The 22,094-nt window shown below is 40.0% G+C and overlaps 2 protein-coding genes across 2 annotated transcripts; one reads left to right on the top strand and one right to left on the bottom strand.

Moving 5' to 3' along the window:
- Positions 1 to 1,008: 1,008 nt before the first annotated feature.
- On the top strand, positions 1,009 to 3,263 carry LOC148080332 (neuropeptide FF receptor 2-like). The gene is made up of 3 exons (XM_087792657.1): positions 1,009 to 1,192; positions 1,624 to 1,723; positions 2,378 to 3,263. The coding sequence occupies exons 1-3, from the start codon at positions 1,042 to 1,044 to the stop codon at positions 3,261 to 3,263; spliced, it is 1,137 nt and encodes a 378-aa protein (XP_087648783.1). The 5' UTR covers positions 1,009 to 1,041.
- A 9,943-nt stretch (positions 3,264 to 13,206) lies between these two features.
- Positions 13,207 to 21,342, bottom strand: LOC148080331 (SWI/SNF-related matrix-associated actin-dependent regulator of chromatin subfamily A member 2). The gene is made up of 6 exons (XM_087792656.1): positions 20,976 to 21,342; positions 18,450 to 18,676; positions 17,606 to 17,711; positions 17,114 to 17,215; positions 16,900 to 17,044; positions 13,207 to 13,801 (listed from the first exon to the last, which is right to left on the bottom strand). Exons 1-6 carry the CDS (start codon positions 21,060 to 21,062, stop codon positions 13,671 to 13,673), a joined length of 798 nt encoding a protein of 265 aa, XP_087648782.1. The 5' UTR covers positions 21,063 to 21,342; the 3' UTR covers positions 13,207 to 13,670.
- Positions 21,343 to 22,094: the final 752 nt, after the last annotated feature.

Below are 22,094 nucleotides of genomic sequence, written 5' to 3'. Positions count from 1 at the left end.
ATTGTGTCGCTATCAAGCAGGAACACAAAAACAGAAAGTGATTTAATTCACAGAAAAAATGCCTGGTCACGGAGCGACTCATAACTGACCCATGATGCACCTGTAATATCCTGACAGCCTTAAAAGAGTCTCCATTGACATCTCTCCTTTAATAATACGATGCTGACGGAAACAATCATAGACAGAAGTTCACTGTAAACAAACTATTAATTGACATGTTTGTTACAGAAACATTTAGTAGATCTCATCGTTATACTATCTAAATAGTAACATATATATACGATGTGAATCCCTGTAAAAAATAATGCTGCTTTCCAAAACAAACATTTGTTAGAGATCATTCAAAATGTAAAAATGTTGATAAATTTGAACTGAACTAGTTGTTGTTTATGAAGTAAAACTGCTAGACTTTATTCTAACTCTCTTCATTAACCAAAAATCGATGTTAAAACTTTCTTTGTGTTACATGATAACACTTGTGGGGCTTTAGTTATTGTAGACATGTCGACCAAAACTCTCGAAAAACGTTTCTGTTGACGAAAACTTGAATTGCAATTTATTCTTTTTTTTATGAAACTACACTAGAATTCTATTATTATTTGGTGACTAAAATGTTAATAATATATTTTAAATTTTTGTTGACTTAAACTTCACAAAAAGTTAAAGTAAAATAAAAAAAATTAAAAAAAATCATTAAAATTTCCTATTTTTTTCACTTAAACTAAAAGGTTATAATGAAAAAAAATCAAAATGTTATCAGTTTTTGTTAACAAAAATGTTAAAAGATTAAAAAAAAACTTTATTTCAGTTTTTAAAATAAAGCTTCTTAAAGCTTTTCAAACTAACCTCAGTTATACGTGCTCTGTAGATAACACCATGGGACAGAACAGCACTGGAGAAGAGTCGTCCGGACCCTCTTCACTGAGCCTGCAGGAGAACCTCCCATCCAAGCAGAACATCACCTACTTGGACTTCTACCTCCACAAGCCCTCGGTGGCAGCAGTCTTCACCATCTCCTACCTGCTCATCTTCCTGGTGTGCATGGTGGGGAACGGCATCGTGTGTTTCATCGTGCTGCGCAGCAAGAACATGCGCACCGTCACCAACCTGTTCATCCTCAACCTCGCCATCAGCGACCTGCTGGTGGGCATCTTCTGCATGCCGACCACGCTGGTGGACAACATCATCACAGGTCTGTGTCGCACTATGTTTTGGTTAAAGCCCAGGGTTTGACACTTTAGGCTTCAGTTTTGTGCGTCAGCTCAGAACAAAAAAGTGTTTTCTCCATCCAATCACTGCCTTCATGTTGACGTCTTTGTCAGGAAACTAAAAAGTTCCTCCAGTAGTTCAACAAATTTGGGGGTCTAACGTTAGCGGAGAGTCAAAATGGTGGATCAAATAATTTTTTCTTAATCTAATGTTGGAGTATGAAAAAATATATTTAGATGTTGGTCCATCAGACCCACTTTTCATTATATTTTTCTTTTAATTAGATCTCTCTGGAGGTTCCGTGACATTACAGTTTAGCTGTGCTTATGCCGAGTCAACAAATTGTGTTTTGTGCGAACGCATCTTAAAGATTAACCTTTGAATCTGAGCGCAATGCCTGTGACTCTCCTGCAGGTTGGCCGTTCGGAAACATGGTGTGTAAGCTGAGTGGAATGGTTCAAGGGATTTCTGTGTCGGCTTCAGTCTTCACGCTTGTGGCCATCGCCATCGACAGGTACAAGACAACAGACAGAACACATGCATGGTTTCTCTCAAGTCTTCTCGTCCACATCTGCCGTCTTGACTCAATCAACGAGGTGTGAGAATGAATCACCGTAGAAATGTCAGCCTTTAAATTTAACAAACAGTAGGTTTTTGGTTCACATTGTTTTCATCATCCGAGCTTTGAGAGGATTCTCTCAAATTAATTAGTTAATTTTAAATATAAATAAATACAGATTCAATAGATCTTTAAAACACAAATTAAATAGAATTTTCTTTTGACATACAAAAAACATGTGTCCTACAATAAAAGAACATTGTCCTGATGATAGAAAAGTGAAAATGCTGCTGGTTAGATTGAATGACCAGATTAAAGTAAAGTCATTTAAAAAATAAAGTAAAATATATACAGTATATATTCATTTATTTGGCATTATTATTTTGCGGCGTATTTATAAATATTCAAATCTTTATTGTGGAAAGATCTTCCTAGTTGTATTGACAAGAAACATTCTACCATCCATGTTTTTACTGATCAATAATTATTCATTGTGAACTTCTGTGAGTCTAATGGCTGCCAGAAATCTGCTGTTAAACTCAGAGTCGATGAAAGCCAGCTTCAAGAATGTGTTGTCACATTGGCTGATTCAATCTCCTTCAATGCCAGGTTCCGCTGCATCGTCTACCCGTTCAAGCAGAAGTTCACCATCGCCACCTCCAAGCTGATCATCGTCATCATATGGGTCCTGGCCGTGTCCATGATGTGTCCCTCGGGGGTGATGCTGCAGGTCACCAAGGAGCACCAGGTCCGGATTGTTCACGGTCACGGCAACAAGAGCCTTCCCTTCTACTGGTGCCGGGAGAACTGGCCCAATCAGGAGATGCGGAAGGTTTACACCACGGTTCTGTTCGCCAACATCTACCTGGCTCCCCTCAGCCTCATCGTCATCATGTACGCTCGCATCGGGTTCATCCTCTTCAAGACCACCGTTCCCCGATCCCGGGGCAGTGACACCATGTCAGAAGGCAGTGTCCACAAGAAGCTGACCGAGGAGGGGCGCCAGGTGGTTTCCAGGAAGAAGAAGAGGGTGATCGTCATGCTTCTCATCGTGGCTCTGCTCTTCATCGTCTCGTGGCTGCCGCTGTGGACCCTGATGATGCTGAGCGACTACGCCAGCCTGACGGAGCACCAGTACCGCGTCATCAACATCTACGTGTACCCCTTAGCCCACTGGCTGGCCTTCTTCAACAGCAGCGTCAACCCCATCATCTACGGGTTCTTCAACGAGAACTTCAGGAGAGGTTTTCAAGCCGCTTTCAAGCTCCAGCTCTGCTCTGGAAGCATCGAGAAACCTCGTCCGCATCGCATCCGCGGCAACGCCGTGCTGCCCGTCCCCCCCGCTACACTGGTCAAGCCGGGCTCCACGTTTGACGTGGTTACAGACTCGCGGAAAAAGAGCATGTGTCGGGAAAGAGGAGGCTTGTCTGGGAAAGGTGACGGTAGGGAGCCGGACATGATTCTGGAAGACCTGGAGAATGTTTCCCAGATCTAGAGTTACTTTCTGTTCACTGTGTCTTTGTGAGAAGTTTTCACAAAAGCAAAACCCACAACAAAATAGCACTACATCACAACATCATAACGTCACAACAACATAGAAGGAGAGCTGGAACTATGGTTGTGTTTAATTGTTTAACTAAAGAAGAAGAAAATCCATCACTTTACTAAGTTTTTTCTTTGTCACTTGATTGGTTGGTGCGTTGTATGTTACTGGTTTTGTGTTGCTCTAACCTTCTGCAACATGTGTATTTGCACATGACTTCAGGATGTAACCGGTATTTGTCGAGTGATCGATTCACCAGAACCTTCCTTCAGTTGTGCCCGGACCACGATAAAGTCACACAGTTGAGGACGTAAATTAGAAGTAAGTAAATTGAGAGTCACATATGAAGGTGACAGATTTGTGTTATCATATGTTATTGAGAAGTTGGATCTACAAAATGTGGTTGCTCTTTTGATAATTAAAAATTCAACCATAGTTCATCTCTCCAAGACCTTGACTTGTAATGTTGCTACTTTGCAGTTTCACTTGGCTCAGTAGGTCTGACTACACGTCCAAAGGGAACCAGAAACAAGAAGAACTGGAGACAGAATAGATTTCTGTGCGCACCATCAGGAGTGTGTGATGAATGTGAGGAGCACGTATGGAAATGTGAGGAGTTCAAATGTGTTGGAGAGCCGGCTTCTGTTCCAGGGTATCTGAGATACAAGAGCAGCTGTTGAGTCCAACTTCTTCCTCACCATCAAGAGGAGAACATGACGGTTGCCTCAGAAATATCCAAGCAGCAGATTTTCTTCTTTTTTTTTTTCTTTTTCATTATCCACATATATATGGACCAAGGGCTGACCCTTGAGGTACCCCTATATATTTTTAAAATTCCACCCAAATGTTTTTAAATGTTACAAATCAACAATCTTTAAGAGTTGTGCAAAAACATGTTAGAAATGCTACCAGTGGATGTTTTTAATGCGAAGTTTGTACATTAATGGAATATTCGGGCTGAAAGACAAGCTGGATCACAGAAAATGGTTTCTTTGATGTATTTTAAACACAAAGTGAGTCACAAAAGCTGCTTTCAATGTAATCTGCTTTAACTCTATTAAATATTTCATTTACATGTCATCGAAGATTATTCACAAACCTACACGTGGCTAAAATTGTAATTCAGCATTTAATAGGGAAAATAATTGATTATTTTTCTTTTTTAATTCATCTATATAAGGTATTTTTTGTTTACTGTTGTTTTTTATGTTATTCTTTATCTGGGAAAATGTTGCTTCTGTGTGTGGAAGTTATTTTTACTTGTTAAAATCAATAAAGGTGTTTTGGAAAAATGTCCTATTTTTTTTAATCACAGGACACAGAGACAAACAACCACACACTCCCTCACACTCACACCTGTATACAATTTATAGTTCTCTATAGTTTTTGGCTGGTGTTGGTTCGGTGGAGGGAAACCAGAGTGCCTGGAGTAAACACAAGCACAGGAAGAATGTGAAACCTCTACACAGATGATAACCTGCAACCTTCTTGCTTGAGGGACAAGAACAGAACAAAGGGATTTAAATCAAAGTAACTGAAAAAGTCTAATATGAAGAAAAAAAATGAATAAACTATCCAAGAAAATGAGACATAAAAACTGTTCATGAAAAACACTGTATATGACATTCTGGCACAGGACACTTCCCCATTCCACCGCCGAGTCTCCACTTTCCTCCCAGCCGACATGCCAAGTACTCTCCTACCCGTCTCCCAGATTACATTAGCTGTAGTTGTTGGGTCATCTGGGAGCTCTTCCTGACCACCCAGTGGTCCCTCTCCAATCATCATCCTGCAAACCACCATCCTGTGCTGACTTGCTACACTCTCACCCACCACTGCTTTGCAGTCACTGACCTCCTTCAGATTACATCGTCTAGACAAGATGTAGTCTACCTGTGTGCTCCTACCTCCACTCTTATAAGTTACCCTATGCTCATGTCTCTTCTGGAAGAAAGAACTCACTAAAGTAAAACGATCAAAACACAGAGTCCGTTCCGTCGCTGCAACACGACTTCACTTCCGTCCCGGGTCTTATACTTCGCTTCGTGGAGAAAGATGAACAATACAGAGTGTGTAATGGGTCGTTTATTCACTGCTTCAAGTAAAAAGAACTACAAGCTTTCAATTATGATCGACCGGAAACACTTTGTCCCGGCGACTGTACAGGTCAATAGGAGAAAAGGTCCCGAGCTGTAGAAACATTGCTATATTTAAGGCAAATTTCCCGTCTGGGAGGTCGTCTCTTTCCGGCCAAATAGTCCTTTCAAGTTCCCTGTGCCACGATCACCCGCAGAGAGACATCTTAATTTGTTTTCTTGTAATCTAATCATTCAAATGTTCTCGGGCGGGGGTTATCTTCTTTTCTGTCTTTTAGCCCCCCTTTCCCGGGTGTGTCTTGCTTCGTTCTTTGATCTACGATTTAAGGTGTGATTTGCAGATAAACAGATGTTTTAAATTACCGGTGTCGTATCTCTAATTCTGATCCAAGCTTACCTCGAACCAGTATCAATCAGTCTGAGTGGAATGTTGATTGATAATGTGTAGTCAAACGTTTCTGCTCTTATACCAGGCCTGGACTTAACTGACCTCAGTAATTTCAGGCCTATTTCTAAGCTCCCTTTCTTGTCCAAGATCTTGGAGAAGGTGGTGTCTGAGCAGCTGTCATTGTTCCTGGATCAGAGCGACATCCATGAGAAGTTTCAGTCTGGCTTCCGTAAACATCACTCTACGGAGACAGCTTTATTGAAAGTGTCCAGTGACATCATGATGTCGGCTGACTCGGGTAAATCCACTGTTCTGGTTCTCTTGGATCTGTCCTCAGCCTTTGACACAGTTGATCACCAGATCCTGCTGAGAAGACTGAGGGATGAAGTGGGACTGTCTGGGTCTGTGTTAGAATGGTTCTCATCTTACCTTTCTGGGTGCAGTTTCAGTGTATCTGCCAATCAAATGAGGTCTGAATCGGCAGATCTGTTGTGTGGAGTCCTTCAAGGTTCTGTTCTGGGTCCTTTATTGTTTTTGCTGTACTTGATTCCCCTCAATAAAATCATTCAGAGATTTCCTGATGTTTCTTATCACATTTTTGCTGATGACATCCAGCTCTACTGCTCTTTTGATCCAACTGAGCCCCAGAGGCTGAACAGCTTAGTCAATTGTTTGCTAGAAATCAAACAATGGCTGAGTGAAAACACTCTACAGCTAAATGTGGACAAAACTGAAACTCTGGTGATTGCTCCTGATGATGAGGTTCCAGGGTTGAGTCAGTACTTGGGTGACTTAGGTCAGTCTGTCAAACTGAGCCTGAGAAACCTGGGTGTTGTATTTGATAAAGACATGTCTCTTGTTCAACACTGCAGAAAACTGACCAGAAACTGTTTCCTTCAACTGAGAAAAATCTCTAAACTTAGGAAAATGTTGTCGGAACATGATCTGGAGCTTGTAATCCATGCGTTTGTTTCTTCTCGTCTGGACTATTGTAACAGTTTGTTTTCATGTCTTAACAAGAAGCAGCTGTCTCGCCTGCAGTTGATTCAGAACTCTGCAGCGAGAATTCTAACCCGCTCAAGTAGAAGAACTCACATTTCTCAGATCCTTAAAACTCTTCACTGGCTTCCAGTTTCTTTCAGGATCAACTTTAAAATTCTGGTTCTTACTTTCAGAGTGTTATCAGTGTTATCTTGATTCATGGTCATTCTCCTCCTTACATCACTGATCTGATCCAGCCTTACACCCCAGCTCGGGCTCTGAGGTCTGTGGATCAGAATCTACTTATGGTTCCACGCACACGGTTCAGGACCAGAGGAGAGAAATCTTTTCAGGCTGTTGCTCCTAAGCTTTGGAACGATCTTCCTCTTTCTTTGCGCTTGATGGAGTCTACTGACTCCTTTAAGGAACATCTTAAGACGTTTCTATTTGTTCAGGCTTTTCCTTGATTTTCTGGAACTCCTGTTGTGTTATCAGTGTTATCTTGATCTTTAAAGTATATACTTTATTGAATATTGTTTTGATTGTTTAAGCGCTTTGTGACCCTGGTCTGGAAAAGCGCTATACAAATAAAAATTACTTACTTACTTACTTACTTATATCAAGCGAGTAATTTATACTTTATATTTTGATTATCTTTTATTATTAATTTAGTATATAATAATTTTAATCGAACAACTGCCATTTCTCTCTGTGTTCCTGTCCTGGATACCAAACCTGCCCACCACTTCTTCATCCACTATATTTCCTGCACCAATATGTCCATTGAAGTCTTCACCAATTAACACTCTCTAACCTCTGGGGATATTCTGCATCACTTCATCTACCTCACTCCAGGATGTTTCATTCTCCTCTAATTGACATCCCACCTCTTCTCGCATCACACTCTCAATTTCAAGCTTAAGACTTATCAACTGGCTTGTGACCTCCTAAGGCTGCATTAAGTCAATGACATAATAACAGAAAGAAAAATGTTGACTATAGTAAAAGAAAAGGGATAATCATGCTTTAAAAGAACATAAAAGTTGATCAAACTACCATAATGAAATGAAATTTGAATTGCTTACTCTATTCTATACTCAAGCTGAAAGCTGAGTATAAAGTTTGTGTCATTTGCTCAAAAAGTTTCTATCCACACAGAGCAAACTTTTCCAGACAGGCAAGCACTTCCTGTGTCACTTTCCTGCTTTGTTGCTTCATGTGGTTCCAAATGAAATGAGATAATGAGCCGCTCTGTTTATTTTTCGGACGATGTGGAAACCGAAGCTAAAATCCGGTCCGGAAGACTGCCAGCTGAAGGATCCAGAGAACGAGCAGGGAAACAGCTCAGCGGTTCTTCCCAGCTCTTATCTTCCTGACTTCCAATTATCACTTCAGCACAGCTCAGGAACAGCCAGAGTGTCAGACTGGCTACGAGTTGAGTGAATTTAAACATTAGTTAATTATAGTGGCTTCTTTCCACACTCCATTTTAAAGCAAGACTGTGTTATTTAACTGTGTACTTCTTTCTGGTGAACCATTATTTAAGCAGAATCTTAACTGTTCCTTTTACTTTTTTCAGCTGAGGATCTTTCAACTCTACCTTCCATCAAACCTCCAGCATGACATTTTGTTTTGGTTTGTTTAATAAAATGTGATACGGTGCCTAAGCAGTGAAAAAGTGGGGAGTAAAAAACAGATATAAAAACTCTTGAAACCCATTTAAAAACTCCAGAACATATTAACACACTATAAAACAGCTCTTGAAAGTAATTTACTATCTCTTAAAAATCTACTTCAACTCTTCAACTGGGAATAAACATAATTAACAAACTCTTCAAACACATTTTAAAATTCTATAGCAAATTTACAAATGTTTGAATCAAATGTCAAAATATTTACATATTTTCAAATGTATTCATTTTTCAAAATGATTTATTTCAATATTTATGGAACCTCTTGATTCTAGGGTCTCAAAGAACCATGTCTAGGGGTGAGAGCCAAAAGAAAAATTGGACACACAACTACGGACAATGTCAACCAGACAGTTTTGGGAGGAACTAGAGTCGCCTTTTTCCGTCTTAACTAAGGACCATGGTCTTGGATTTAGAGGAGTTGAACCTCATCACAACTAAAATATATATATTTTTAAATGGTTAAAATAAGGGAAAAATGAAGTCTTCTCTGGACAACAGTGTCCCAGACCTTTTTTTTCATCTTCTTGTTACACGATTTAATGTGCTAAACTTAAAAAAAACAACCTATTCAGCACGAAACCTCTTAACGGGTCGAACTCTGTTGTGTTTCATCAAAAGATGAGCCTTCGAGCCGAGGGAGATGCTGAAAAGCGTTAATTAAACCTGAGTCATTCAGCCACGAGCAGGAAATGGACGTGCAACAGATTAACGTGGTGTTCCCAAAACTAATCTCCATTAGTGTGTCTCACTTCTTTATCTGATGCTGCTAGATGTTGTTTCTCACAGCAGCTGCACACTTGTTAATCTGTCGAGAGCATGGATTCATTCGTCCAGAGATTTAATAATTAATAAAAGCAATCTAAAAGGTTAATGTGATAATGAAAGATAAGACAATAAAAATGTTGAAATATTTCTGAGTTTTATTAGCCATGTATTACTAGGTAGCGACACATTTCCCAACCTCCTCTTCCTTTCTTAAACGTTGGTCCTAGAAGAAGTTTGATTGAGTGTCTTACTCATCCCTTGTGGATTTATTTTACTGGACCTTTTGTAGTACACCTTTTTGTTTTGTCTAGTGTAGTTTAGTGTTGTGTGAGAGACTTCTTAGGGCTTTCCCATTATTGCATGTGTTCCCACTTTAGCTTGTTTGCAACGCAAACTCAATTCAATTCAATTTTATTTAAAATATTTTATCATAAAAAAGTTATCTGAAGACACTTTAAAGTTGAAGTAAGACTGTAGTGGAGAAAGGAAAAACAGATCCCAGCAACTCAATAATGAGTAAAGTACAGTGTGGCTAGGCGAGGAAAAAATTCATTTTAGAAGGCAGAAACCTCAAGTAGAACCAGACTCATTGTTGACGGCCTCCTGCTGTTAACGGCTGGGAGGAAGGATAGTGAAGATCCTGGATCAGCAGCAGCTCTGGAGGTGGAGCCCTGGGGCCTCCAGGAGAGAAATAAAAAGTGTGGGTTTAAACTGCACAGGTGATGAATGTAATGCAGAAAAGGAAGGATATACAGGGTTTGATGTCTAAAACTCCTCCAGCAATCTAAGCCTATAGCAGCTTAAGAAAAACAGGCAGAGCCCGAATCAGCCCTAATTATAGGCTTTATCAAAAACTAAGGTTTTAAGATTGTTTTTAAACATAGAGAGGGTGTCTCCCCCCCGGACTGAGAATATATATATATATATATATAAATTATGTATTTCTCCTTAGCCATATAAATGAGTGTATTTATATCCATTTAAATGTATTTCGATATACATTTTTCAACTTTTTTCCTGTCTTTGTCTCTATTTTCAATTGCTTTTTTTATTACCTAATCATGGCACTGCTGAGCTAAAATAGTGCTGCAGGTGCAAAGCATGTCTTAATGCATCTCAATATAGGTGTAAACAAGATAAATGTCGTGCTTGTGTAAAAGTAGGCCATATCTTCAGAGCTTCTCAGAATACAGATAACTGAATCAAACGAGGACACTAGCAAAGAAGACGAGTCAGAGGTTAAACAATTGTTCACACAAAGTGAAGAGACACAGGAAGACCGTCACACTGATGGTGGAGGACTGGTTCACACTGCAGTGTACAAGGGGTGTGATGAATTAATGATGAGCACCAGAGAATAGTTCAATCATCACTGTAGGGCAAGTGTTTTTTTTTAAATTGATACAGACTGTGGTTGAACCTTTATGACAGAAAATTCAATGAACAGTAAGTTGTAGAAGCAAGGCACCTACATTAAAAAACATGACCTTTTTCCAGCTTTTGTCGGTGGAAAACTGTTTTCAAAACTCAAGTGAGTCTTCTACTGTGAACTTGCTGCTGTGACAACTCAAATTTACCCACTGTGGGATGAATAAAGGAATGTTTTATCTTCATTGTGTGGGAAAGAAAGTGAATTCCCAAATCTCCTGCACCGACAAATGTCTCTGAGCTCAATGCATTTCTTTTGCAAGAGACTTCTTCTCAATGTTTTAGTTGTTTTTCTCATACAACGCATGTTAATTCTCCCTGCTATCAGAGGCATTGGTGGTGGCCAAAAAGAACAGAGATACAGGAATGATTTTAAGAGAAAAGCCTTTGCCCGCTCAGGAGTGTTCTGACTCTTTGGATAATCAAGTCTTCCACATTATATCACCTACAAAGTTTGGTGGCCATCTTTCAATGATCACCATGGCCAGCAGAGCCCGTTCTTCACTTGTGATCTGCCACTTCAGTCCCTTAAACGGACTCCCAGATACATTGGACATTTTGAGCAGATCATCAATCTATCTACAGTCTGAGCACTGCCTGCTTTGTATCACCCTTTCCACCCTGCTATCGGTTCAGCAAGCTTGTTCGTCAGCTATGGTCACGACGAGAGATCTTTGATCTTGCCTTTTCTTTATGGTATCACCTAGCATCGCTGCTCTTTCCTCGTATTTCCTCCTTGTATTTTATGAGTGGAGTATTTTTGTGGAGTCTGGACTTTTTAAATGTTTTATATTTTAGTTTTATATATTTTTACTGTAGAATCACTGAGCAGTGCACACCTCTGCCGATGAGATTATTTCACGTAAAATCCACCCAGTAGAACTACTTCCATGATTCATGAGTATTGTTTGCTCACAGATAAAGGTATGAACAGAAGCTTTACTACTTGACATACCAGAGACTTTCAATCTGTATTTATTTTTTAATCATCTATCTGTTCCTTTAAATCAGACCATGTGGCCCCTTATTGGGCGAGAGCCTAATAAAAACAGATTTAAAAGAACAGATTTCTTCAGTATTATAGTGATAAAACAACACCTCCTATGCATTTGTATTTTATTTCTCAAATGTTCATTCATTGATTCATTGACAACCGCTTTATCCCGGGGTCAGGGTCGCGGGGAGACTGGAGCCTATCCCAGAGTCATAGGGCAAGAGGCAGTGGACACCCTGGACAGGACACCAGTCTGGCGCAATTTCTCAAATGTGTACAGGCTAAAAATATATTTGGTTTAGGACTTACTTTGATCACGTTGTCAATAAAAAAAAACCCAAATTCGTTATTTTACTAATTGACTAAATCTAGGGACTGAAATAAATATTTATTGTATTTGTATCAATCCTGATAAACCGTCTTTGTTGGACAATAACTAAGTATGAAGACGTTAGAATCTAGTTAGACTTAAGTGTTCTGGTTTATATCCACTTGTTGGTTTTCCATGCATGTGGAATGACGCAGACGAACAGCAGATTGTTCAGTGGGTGGTTAACAACCCATCTGCTCTGCGACCCCCCTGATGTTCCAACTGAGTACTGTCAGTCATGTGGTTCGAGAGCTCTTGATGGAAACTTCTGTCTCGAGAATTCGCGATGCCATGAAACATACTATGGTGACGTCATAGATCGTTACTGTTTGATAGTTCATCAGTAATTGAGATACTAATGAGCTTCTCCGTCACAATCGTTACCATGTAACAATACTATCATCTGCTGGCTGACATGGGTACTACAGTTCTAAATGTTTTGTGCATCTAGGTCTCAGTCAGTTGTTGTATAATTGTTTATAGATGAAGTTTCAAACTTGCTGCCCATCTCAGCAAGACTTTACCTCTGGCTGTCAGTTAATATACGTCCATTCCTGTTTTTTAAAACGTGTCAAATCTAAATTGCCTAATTCAACAAGTTTTTTTAAAGATAGCTTGAAGGATTTTTGCTTTCATGAAGAGATTATTTTTTAATTTATCCCCTGATTTCACAGACCTTTATAGTCGAATGACCACTTGTGTTGTTTAGCAACACTAGTTTTCTATTCACTCATGCAGTAAAAACTTTTACCCCTCTCGATTTATGCGCTCCAACTTGACACCACAAACAAGAACCAGATTGAAACTCATTCCAGCAGCATCAGCTCTAGCTGTGTGGAAAAATCTGATAGATAGAAATGGTAGATTTTCTTAAATTGTTGTGCGCATGAAGGGTTAGTTTAATCTAAGCATGAACGCTAGGGTGAAGTGAGGCTGGGATAGATGGTAGTTGAGTTTGATTGTTGATTATTTTACAGTCATCTACGTCCAACAGGTTCCAATTTCGTCAAAAAGTTGTTCTTCTTTTTTTCATGTTAGCTAGAATATTGTGGAGAAATATAGCAGAATTTAAAAACAAATTATGACCAGACACACTGATGTACTAACAAGATTCTTCGTTACTCTCCACCTCTGTGGATCCACTTGCTTTTACTAAAAACTGACCCAGAATCAGCTGGATTTTATGATTAAAATTTATTCCAAGTTGTACGTGAGTCCAGGGATTGTCTCGACAATGGTGACCCACATCCCTTCCCTTCAACACGCACACACACACACACAAACTGAACATGTCAAAACGCTGCAGAATGTTGCTTTGTATACTTACACGCAAAAATGACTCCATCAAGTATCAGAAACAGACAAAAGGGATTTCTCTTTTATCAAAAAACGCTGTTGGCTTCAAAGCTCCTGGTGCGCTCACGAGGAGACGGGACAGATCATGCTCAGAGAAATGTGAAAAGAACAAATCAAACGTCAATCACTGGGGGTCGAACAGAGAACCACTGCTGACCGGAAGAACGACAAATCAACACGAATGTGCAGGTGAGAGTGACCGTCGATAAAAAAGCAGGAGTGAGTCTTTTAGAAAATGAAACGATCTGATTGAGACAGACACCGTTAGAAAAGAAGCCGGTCGACATTCAACCCTCATCCTTCGTGGTGCGTCGCTCCTCGCTGTCGTGATACAGGTCGGCGTGGAGCGGTTTGGGGAGACTGTGGTGACTGCTGTCGTCCATCGTCTCCTGTTTTAGCTGCGCTGGTGAAGGCTTCACTGCACAGGAGACAAAAGTTATACAACATAGAGTGAAGACAAGGTTTTTGCTACAGTGGGCTTCATCATACTGGGGTCAGGGAGAAAACCATGATGGTGAATCACTCAAGAAACGAATCTTGGGATCTAAGATTAAATAACCACCACTGTGCTGACGGATTACCAGGAAAAACTTCTAAGAAATGTCGAAATGATGAGGAAGTACATTTCTGGCCATATTGCCATATGTTTAGTGGGTAACCAGGGGTGTCAAAAGGATTTTCGAGGAGGCAACATTTCATCACATGAAAATGAGCAGGTGCCCATAGGGACATTAAACGAAGTGTTATCTCATTCTAAAATTAAAAAACAAACAAACACAAAACTGCTTGAACCATTTAAACATAATATTGAGTATTTTGGACGGACAGGAAAAAGGCAAGTATTTGGGAATTAGCATCGAAACCACACAGGAGACAGGAGACTGTTGGACGCATGGAATCTGCCAAAGGACCAAAATAGGGTTAGGGTGAGATTAGGACACACTTTGGACAAACCTTCAATCGATTGTCTAAAATATGTCAGTAGTATCTCGAGATCACCCGTCTGTCACAGAACCATCTTTCTGTAACTTATTTGCGTCCGGGATGGCAGCTCACTTGTTATTCAAGTCAACTGCTCGACTTTTGAGCTAATTTTTAAAGACATATTTATGTGAATATAATCAAAATGCTGAAAAAAAAGCTAACCCAGATATTGTGTTTTTAAATCACAATTAGGCCCACGCCAAAGTATTTTTTGGACGATAAAGAACATTTAACCCTTAACCCCTTAACGACCTCCACCACTGCACGTGCATGTATGGAACCAGGGAGCTTGTTAAAAAGGGTTAAAATAATTTAGATAGAGAGACTTTGTTATTCTAATTTTCTCAAACTTTAAGTCTGGATATCAGAAGTGCTTCTTTGTATCTATTAATTCTGGTTGTACTTACTGATCTCAAACCAATGTAATGTGGTACACAATACTCGGGAATCTGGTCAAAAATATTAGTAAGCTACGAAGCCACACAACTGCATGTTATTGATTTGCAAGGTGCTATGGTTTTCCTCCTGGAGGCAATTTTTAGCAATGTGTTTGGTGTTACTCTGTTTTTAGGTGTCATTTTGGAAAAGTTGACGACGATGATAACTGAGCTCCAGTCCATACAATATATTTTTGCCTATAACTGTCATGTCCTGTCCTTTATGTTCCGTTTACTCTCACTTCCTGTTTTTATTCTGAAGTCCAGTGCTGTGTCTCAAATCGCATACTTCTCATAGTATACTGGAAGTTAGTATGCATCAGGATAGTGTACGTACTAACTAGTAACAAATTCTCAACAGATAGTATGTCTCAAATCAATCACTGCCACTACGCACCGGAAATGACACAACAGCTTCTTCTTCTACTACCATTTAACGATGTTTGATGTTGGAACGCTATCGACACCTGCTGGCAGCACGTTTTGCATTTTGGATCAAGAAATATAAGAAACAAAATATTCGCGAGACATTTATGCCGGTATCAACACCGACGACGTGTCATCCTCCTACTGCTGGCTAAAAAAATCCTGAAATGCACTCCATTTGAGTGGTAGTGACGTAAGTTGCGTTAACAACGACAACGTCACTAAGATGGCGGCCGTTTGAGGTAGAAAGTGTTGATCCATACTCAGTTTTGTGGGCGTTTTAGTACAGCAATTTACGGTGCATGGCGCACTACATTTCGCATAGTAAGAATTGAGACGCACTTATGCACTAAAAATACTAAGTTTAAGTACCCGAGTATGTGATTTGAGACAGAGCTCTTCCTCTCGTGCTCCTGATCTGATAGCCCAGATTTGTGTCACTTGTGTCTTCATCTCACCTGATCCCTGTTCCACTTGAATGTTGTTTGTTTAAACCTTCCTTTTGTCGCTCAGTCTCTGTCGTGAAGTCAGACTTACGTGGTATGTGTTTTGCTCCAGTATAGTATATGTTTAATTCAGTTTGACAGTTTTTGTGCCTTTTTTGTCAGTGCCTTTTGCTGGACTTTCTGTTAAAAAAGTAGTTTTGTCATCATTCAGGTTTCCTGCCTCTGCCTTTGGGTTTCCTACCCTGAGTCCTGACAATAACTTTTAAAAGAACAGATTCCTCTGAAAATAATTCCAACCTTTAGTTGACATGAGGGTGGGTTGAAAGTGTAATTTCAAAATAAGGAAAATACAATATGTATAATACGCTAAGATTTTTCTGGATGGATGAGTAGACAAAGAGTCGCACACTACAGAAGCTTACATCAATGCTTTTCATTAACTTAACTTATTATAGCAGTGACGTGTGGTGAGGTTAGCATTCTTTACACACACATGAATTAAAATAAAAAAAATATTTAATTAATATTTTTTCAACAAGTCTATATTGAATTGTTGTGATATGTTGTGGGAAATTAATCTACATCCTCTAGATCTATGGCAGTCATCGATTGGTGATAAATATCGATTTATAGCTTCATATACCTGTCTTTTTTGACATTTACAAAAGAGTCATAACTGAAATATTATGTTTTAATTATCAATTTATTTAAAGATATTTATTCAAAATCTTTAACATGCCATATTGGATTTAAACAGTATAAATTATGACCTTGATAGTAAAGGATTACAAGGAAGACGCAACTGATTCAATGCTCTTAATTTGAAAGCCAAGCATTTAATTCCTCCTTTTTAATGGTGTTTGGGGAATTTACCGTAAAGTTTAGAGAGCTCGCCAGATTTAAGTTTGGCTCAAGAGTAAAGAATCCCGAGCGACAGAAAATCCTCTGTTACTTTGTTGTAAAAGTCCACCTTATTTCCTTCAGTTTTAAAAGTCTCTCCGCCTCAATGGAGATGTGATGTAGTTTGTGGAGGCTCATTAGTGTGTGCCTCCAACTTTGCTTTATATTTCGGATCAGCAAAACTAAATAAGACCCTTACAAAAATTAAGCTTTGATGGTTAAACACATCTCTGCTTCACCTGCCATAGTTGTGAAGGAAGTCTTGTGGGACAAACACTCATAGAAAGTTAGAAAGTTGTTCTCTGTTCGTGCTGAAAACTCACCTTCTGTCGGTGCTAACTGGTCTTCGGCTGTGCCTCCGTTATTGCTTCGACTGGCAGCCACTGCTTTTTCCTGCTCGGCCTCCGTCACGATCCTCTGTCTGGCGCTCTCGAACACGGATCTGATGACGATAGAATCCTCGTAGATCTGCGAAAAAGAAAAGGAAGTTTAGTTGAACTGCTTTATGGTCGCAGGCAGAGTTCTTGGTGAGATTGCCTGAGATCCCTCCAGGTTGAAGGTCTGAGCGTTGTGGCACAGCAGGAAAACATCCTTCTCCAAGTCGCCAACGCTTCTGTATTTGTGGTTGCGCACACGCTCCTGTCACGCAGAGCATCAGAACATTTGATATTCCCACATTTACAATTCTATTTCTCTTAATCGAAACCGCCTGTTTGATTGTAAGACCGAGGATGAATTTGCATAGCATTGGTTTTCCCAATAAATAGCAAGAAGTTTATTTGGAGAGGAAAGTCTGGGCCTAAGTGAGGTTGTTTCCTCTGTGAGCCGACTTTGGATTAGCGCTGTAAGATTGAAGAATTGACTACAGATTAAAAGACACACAAGTGCTCTTCTCTGACTCCTGATCCAAACCCAATCATCCGACCACTCCTCCCAGCCCCTCTGTGACAGTCATCTGAATTCAACACCATTTCTGCAACACTTCTGAAGGCAGCGATCATGTTACTGTCGAGAGTGCTCTTCACACACCCTGATCCTCCTGAAGTCCACGGGCTTCCGGATCAGCTCGTAATACTCTGGTACCTCCTTCTTGGACGGCAGCTGGACGAAGCCTTTGCTGATCTGTCGGCCCACCCTGGAGAGAAGATGAGGGTCACTTATGAGGTTAAAATGGTTCATGTAGAATGATTCCATCAATCCATCGTTCGATTTGATTTAGCACACAGCATTGTCTAAGAGATGGTAGAGTCCAACTGAAACTTGCTATGACTTTTAGAATTCAAGGGGTCACCTTCATGTTGATGTTTGCAGCACTAAATGAAAATGATTCCGTCCTGGATAATAACTATAATTTACAATATGCACAACAGAAGTTTAAATTAGATCCAAATAACTAGATCGAATCCATGTGTTCATGGCTGAATCTGATTCAAGTTTGACAAACAAAAACTCATTTTTGGAAAGTCGCACGAACGAGAACATATGTAACTACTGACATCATAATGGAGAGTGATTCAATAATGACCCCTTTTTAAAGCAATTATTTGGATTCCCAGTGACTTGAAAAGAAATAGTTCCTGGTGAACTATTACTAATAACTTTGGTGTAGGAGGTAAAAAGTACTTTCTTTTTTCCGTAGTTTCATAACTATCATAACTGGTCCATAAAAAGTTTGAGGAACACTAAGTTAGATGACCAACAAATGGACATGTCCTGGCAGCAAGTATCTTAAAGTCATCACTTCCAGGTTAACACTTGTCGATCTGCAGTCATAACCCCTTTTCCCTTGCTCATGACCCCTTGACCGTTTGGGAATTCAACCACTCACACCTGCTGAGTGGACTTCACAGAAAGAGAAGTTGAGATGTCTCACCCGTCCTTGTAGTTGATCACCATGTCCACCAGGGTGTTCTGTAGTCTGGTGAGTTCGGGGGGGTTCGGGGGCAGCTTCTCCGCCGGCGGACGGCCTCGCTTCCGCTTGACCTTTTCACCTGCTTCCTGGCCGGCCTGCAGCTTCTCCACCGGCTGGTCGCCCTTGCGCTTCTTCAGGCTGATGTCCTCCTCCATCTCCTCCAGGGAACCGTCCTCTGCTGCTTCAGGCTGAGGAGAGAGCGACGAGGACACTCGGTGGTGAATTTCAAACCCTCGCTCTGAGCTATTGAAAGCAAAGAAACAACTGCAAGTGTCCTGCCAGAACAATAAAGAGAATTGATTCATCCTCTCTCAGCGAAACCTGCACGATAATCAGCTTTTCCTTCCCAAAACGCTTTTACGAGACAAACTTTTAGAGCACGCCGTGTTCCAGAAGAAAGCAGACGTCCTGCCGGGACTGTCGTCTTCAGCCAAACTTCATTTCACTGTTGGCTTTAACGAGCCTGTGAAGTTCCTGCAGTTAACCTCCTTTCTTTGACATCGCCACACAAATCAGCTCCAATGATTTTTCTTTCTTCCAGAGGTCGTGATTAATCTCACGCAACATCACAGAACTCGTGTTTGTGTTCTTGGTAACTTATTGGCTACGATTGATTGGATATATGGAATGTAGTGTCGTTTCGAAAAACATGTCGTAAAATAGTTATTTAGAAGTGTAATTTAGTCATTATGACGTATAATCCATTATTCTTTACACTTAGTGAGTAGTATTTTTGACTCATTTCTTGCCTTTCAATTGAATAAATTAATTGGCCACAAACAACTAAAATACTCTATACTATACTATACTTTACTATACTATACTTTAACTTGAATATAATATTATAAATAAAGAAATTAGTTTCAACCTATTTACATTCTAATATAAATAATACATTAAATACTCAAGTAAGTAAGGTTATTTAATGAAAAAAGTGAGCTCTTTCTTGTTGTATTACTTTTTTCATGATATAATTAAACATTTTCATAATTTCACTACATGTCTCAACAGGAACCACTTAATGTTACAATCTTCAGTAATGTATTTACCCTGACAATAAGCATTTGTGTTGAAAAAGAGAAAGAATTTTCAGAAAGTGAAAAACATTTTCATCGCCAATACTGTTCTTTCTTAATTTAAGTTGTGGTTTTACAACTTGAGAATTTTACAGTTTTTCTGTTAATTAGTGTATAAGTAAACACATGCTTTAATTTATTGTAATTTAAATCTGAATAAAGTTTGTTTAAAGAACAACATAAGGTTTGTATGTTATGGCTTTAATCAATAAATGATACCACAAAGTAAATAGAAACTACCAATAAAACGGGTTTATTCACAAGAAAAAAAAGGACCTTTTGTTACAGTCAATGTTTGAGCATATAAGAAAGCGTTTTTAAATTCCCAATATTCTGCACCTGTTCTTCAGCTATAACCCAGATAGATGTGTTGATGAAAAATGAATAATAATAATTTATATTTTATAATAAGTTATATATTTAGATTGAATATATAGTATATAAGTATACAATCGAATGACAAATTTATCACTCAAGGTGGCTGCATGAACACAGGCAAGGGGTTGCATCGGCCCCCGGGCCACACTTTTCTTATTCGGACTTTCCACTGTTGAACAATATATGTGTTCTATTAATAACATTTCAATGGCTGTGATTCTTATTTCGAGTGATGCACAAAAGTTGAAAAGGGTCTGTATTTAAATAAAAATCTTTGTTAAAATTAAAATAAAATAAAATCAATTCTGTTCGAAAATTAAAGTACTGTTGCATATTCATGAGCGTCCTTGTGCAACGCTGCAGAAATATGCATACGACGACCAGAGCTGAATATTTGATCGATAAAGAAATGTCGTTTCAAAGGGTTCACTGCCATAACTGAGGTTAATATGGAGGACGTTCACGCCGCAGACGCTAACAGGAATGTCTGTCGCTCAGGTTCGATTTCTGCTGCAGACGCTGTTTTCTCCACAAAGGCAATTAAAAGGCCAGAAACATGCAGCAGCGGCGGCGACGGCAGACAGTCATGGGTGGGGGAGACAGACACAGACATGACTTCCAAATGCAGCACTACTCCTCAAGGGCACCGCGCAGACAATCTCCGAATATATTACAAAAAAAAAAGATCTGCGAGGCAACAAAGAAATTCTCCTCGTCATCGCTCGGCAGGAATGTCGCCCCTGTCTGCCTCCGAGAGGATTCCACTGAGGAGAGAAACCCTCGAAGATGAAGTGTGAATGGAAGGCTGGGAAGTGTGAGTGGGAAGCTCCATGTCTGCTGTAACAAGCATGCTCTTCCCAGACTAATCTGGCAAAGATTCCCCCTCTCATCTGCCACAACACACACCTTCCTCTCCCTCCCGCGCGCTCGCATGCACAGGCGCGCGCACACACATTCCATCCATCTCTTCCCATGCGACCATGCAGCCCCGGCCGTATATCCCGAGAAAGAAGACATGCGGGAGGATATTTACCTGACTGCAATCTGCCGGCTGGTCGACTGCAGCTGTGGGGGAGAGAATTAGCAAGCCAGCATAGCGGCGAGCTGCAAGTCTCTTCATCAGCTGATCACTCAGAAGCAGAGCCCAGAAGGGGGGAGAATCAAATCGCTATGTTTTCATATACAAATCAATGGGCTGGGGGGAAATACAGATGCCATCTGATGTCTGCAGATCTCCGAAGTCTGTGACTCTGGAAGGCCCGGAGCTTCTCTCCCTCTGCATGTTTTTAATACTGACTCCTGCCAGACCTTCCTTCTCCTCTCTTTCTCTTTTCCACCCTTTGCAGGCTGCCGTGGAAGTGGAGGCGCTCATTTGTTACCCACCATTGTTTCTCATGACTTTCTCCAGGAAGTGTTTTGGGTGAAAGAGTGTGGATTCCATCAGGCTGACTAACTCATAAATATGGAGTCAGGTTACACGTCAGTGCTGCGCCAAGACAGAGATCAGCAACAGTGCTGTAATTATTACAGCAGAATCGGAAAAGTTTTTGGATGAAAACATCTGCTTTCTGTTTTTTTGTTGTCATTACTCAGAAAATAAGCCGCAACGACCATAAAACAGGGCGGCCGGCGTCTAAATATAAATGTTTTATTCCGTTGTAGCAGCTGGAGTTCACTCGGAGGAGGAAGTAAAAAAGACTTTGGGAGTACTATAATGATTTTTTCATGATGATAATGTTTTTTCTTTAACTTTGTGTTTCCCGATTATATTAAAGCTCATATTTTGTCCTCTCTTTTGTCTGCCTCGATGGCCGCTCAAACAGTGGCAGTATGTGATGTGGCCCCTTAGGAAAGGAAATAGAGTTGTCCCCCCATGTTCTATTACGTGTAACAAACGGTTGTGGTTCAGGTGCAGGTTCGCAGCTTTTATGTGTTTCAAAGTTCAAGTTTGAGGACAAAAAGGGAAAATGCAACTCTTCAGTTCTGACCCTCACATCTGCCATTTGGACTCTCCACTAACTTTAGTATTTTCTGAACCTGTTGTACAGCTCTAGTACGGATAAATAAATTGAAGAAAAACAGGCGAAGTATTACTATCACTCTTCTCTTCTATTTTTACATGACAACATTTTGTAAACCACCCTGCCTTTTT

Source organism: Callionymus lyra, chromosome 5, assembly GCF_982586985.1.
Source record: "Callionymus lyra chromosome 5, fCalLyr1.hap1.1, whole genome shotgun sequence".
Lineage (NCBI taxonomy): Eukaryota > Metazoa > Chordata > Actinopteri > Syngnathiformes > Callionymidae > Callionymus > Callionymus lyra.
Note: the sequence above shows the minus strand (reverse complement) of the source record. Positions and strands in the feature narration are given on the sequence as shown.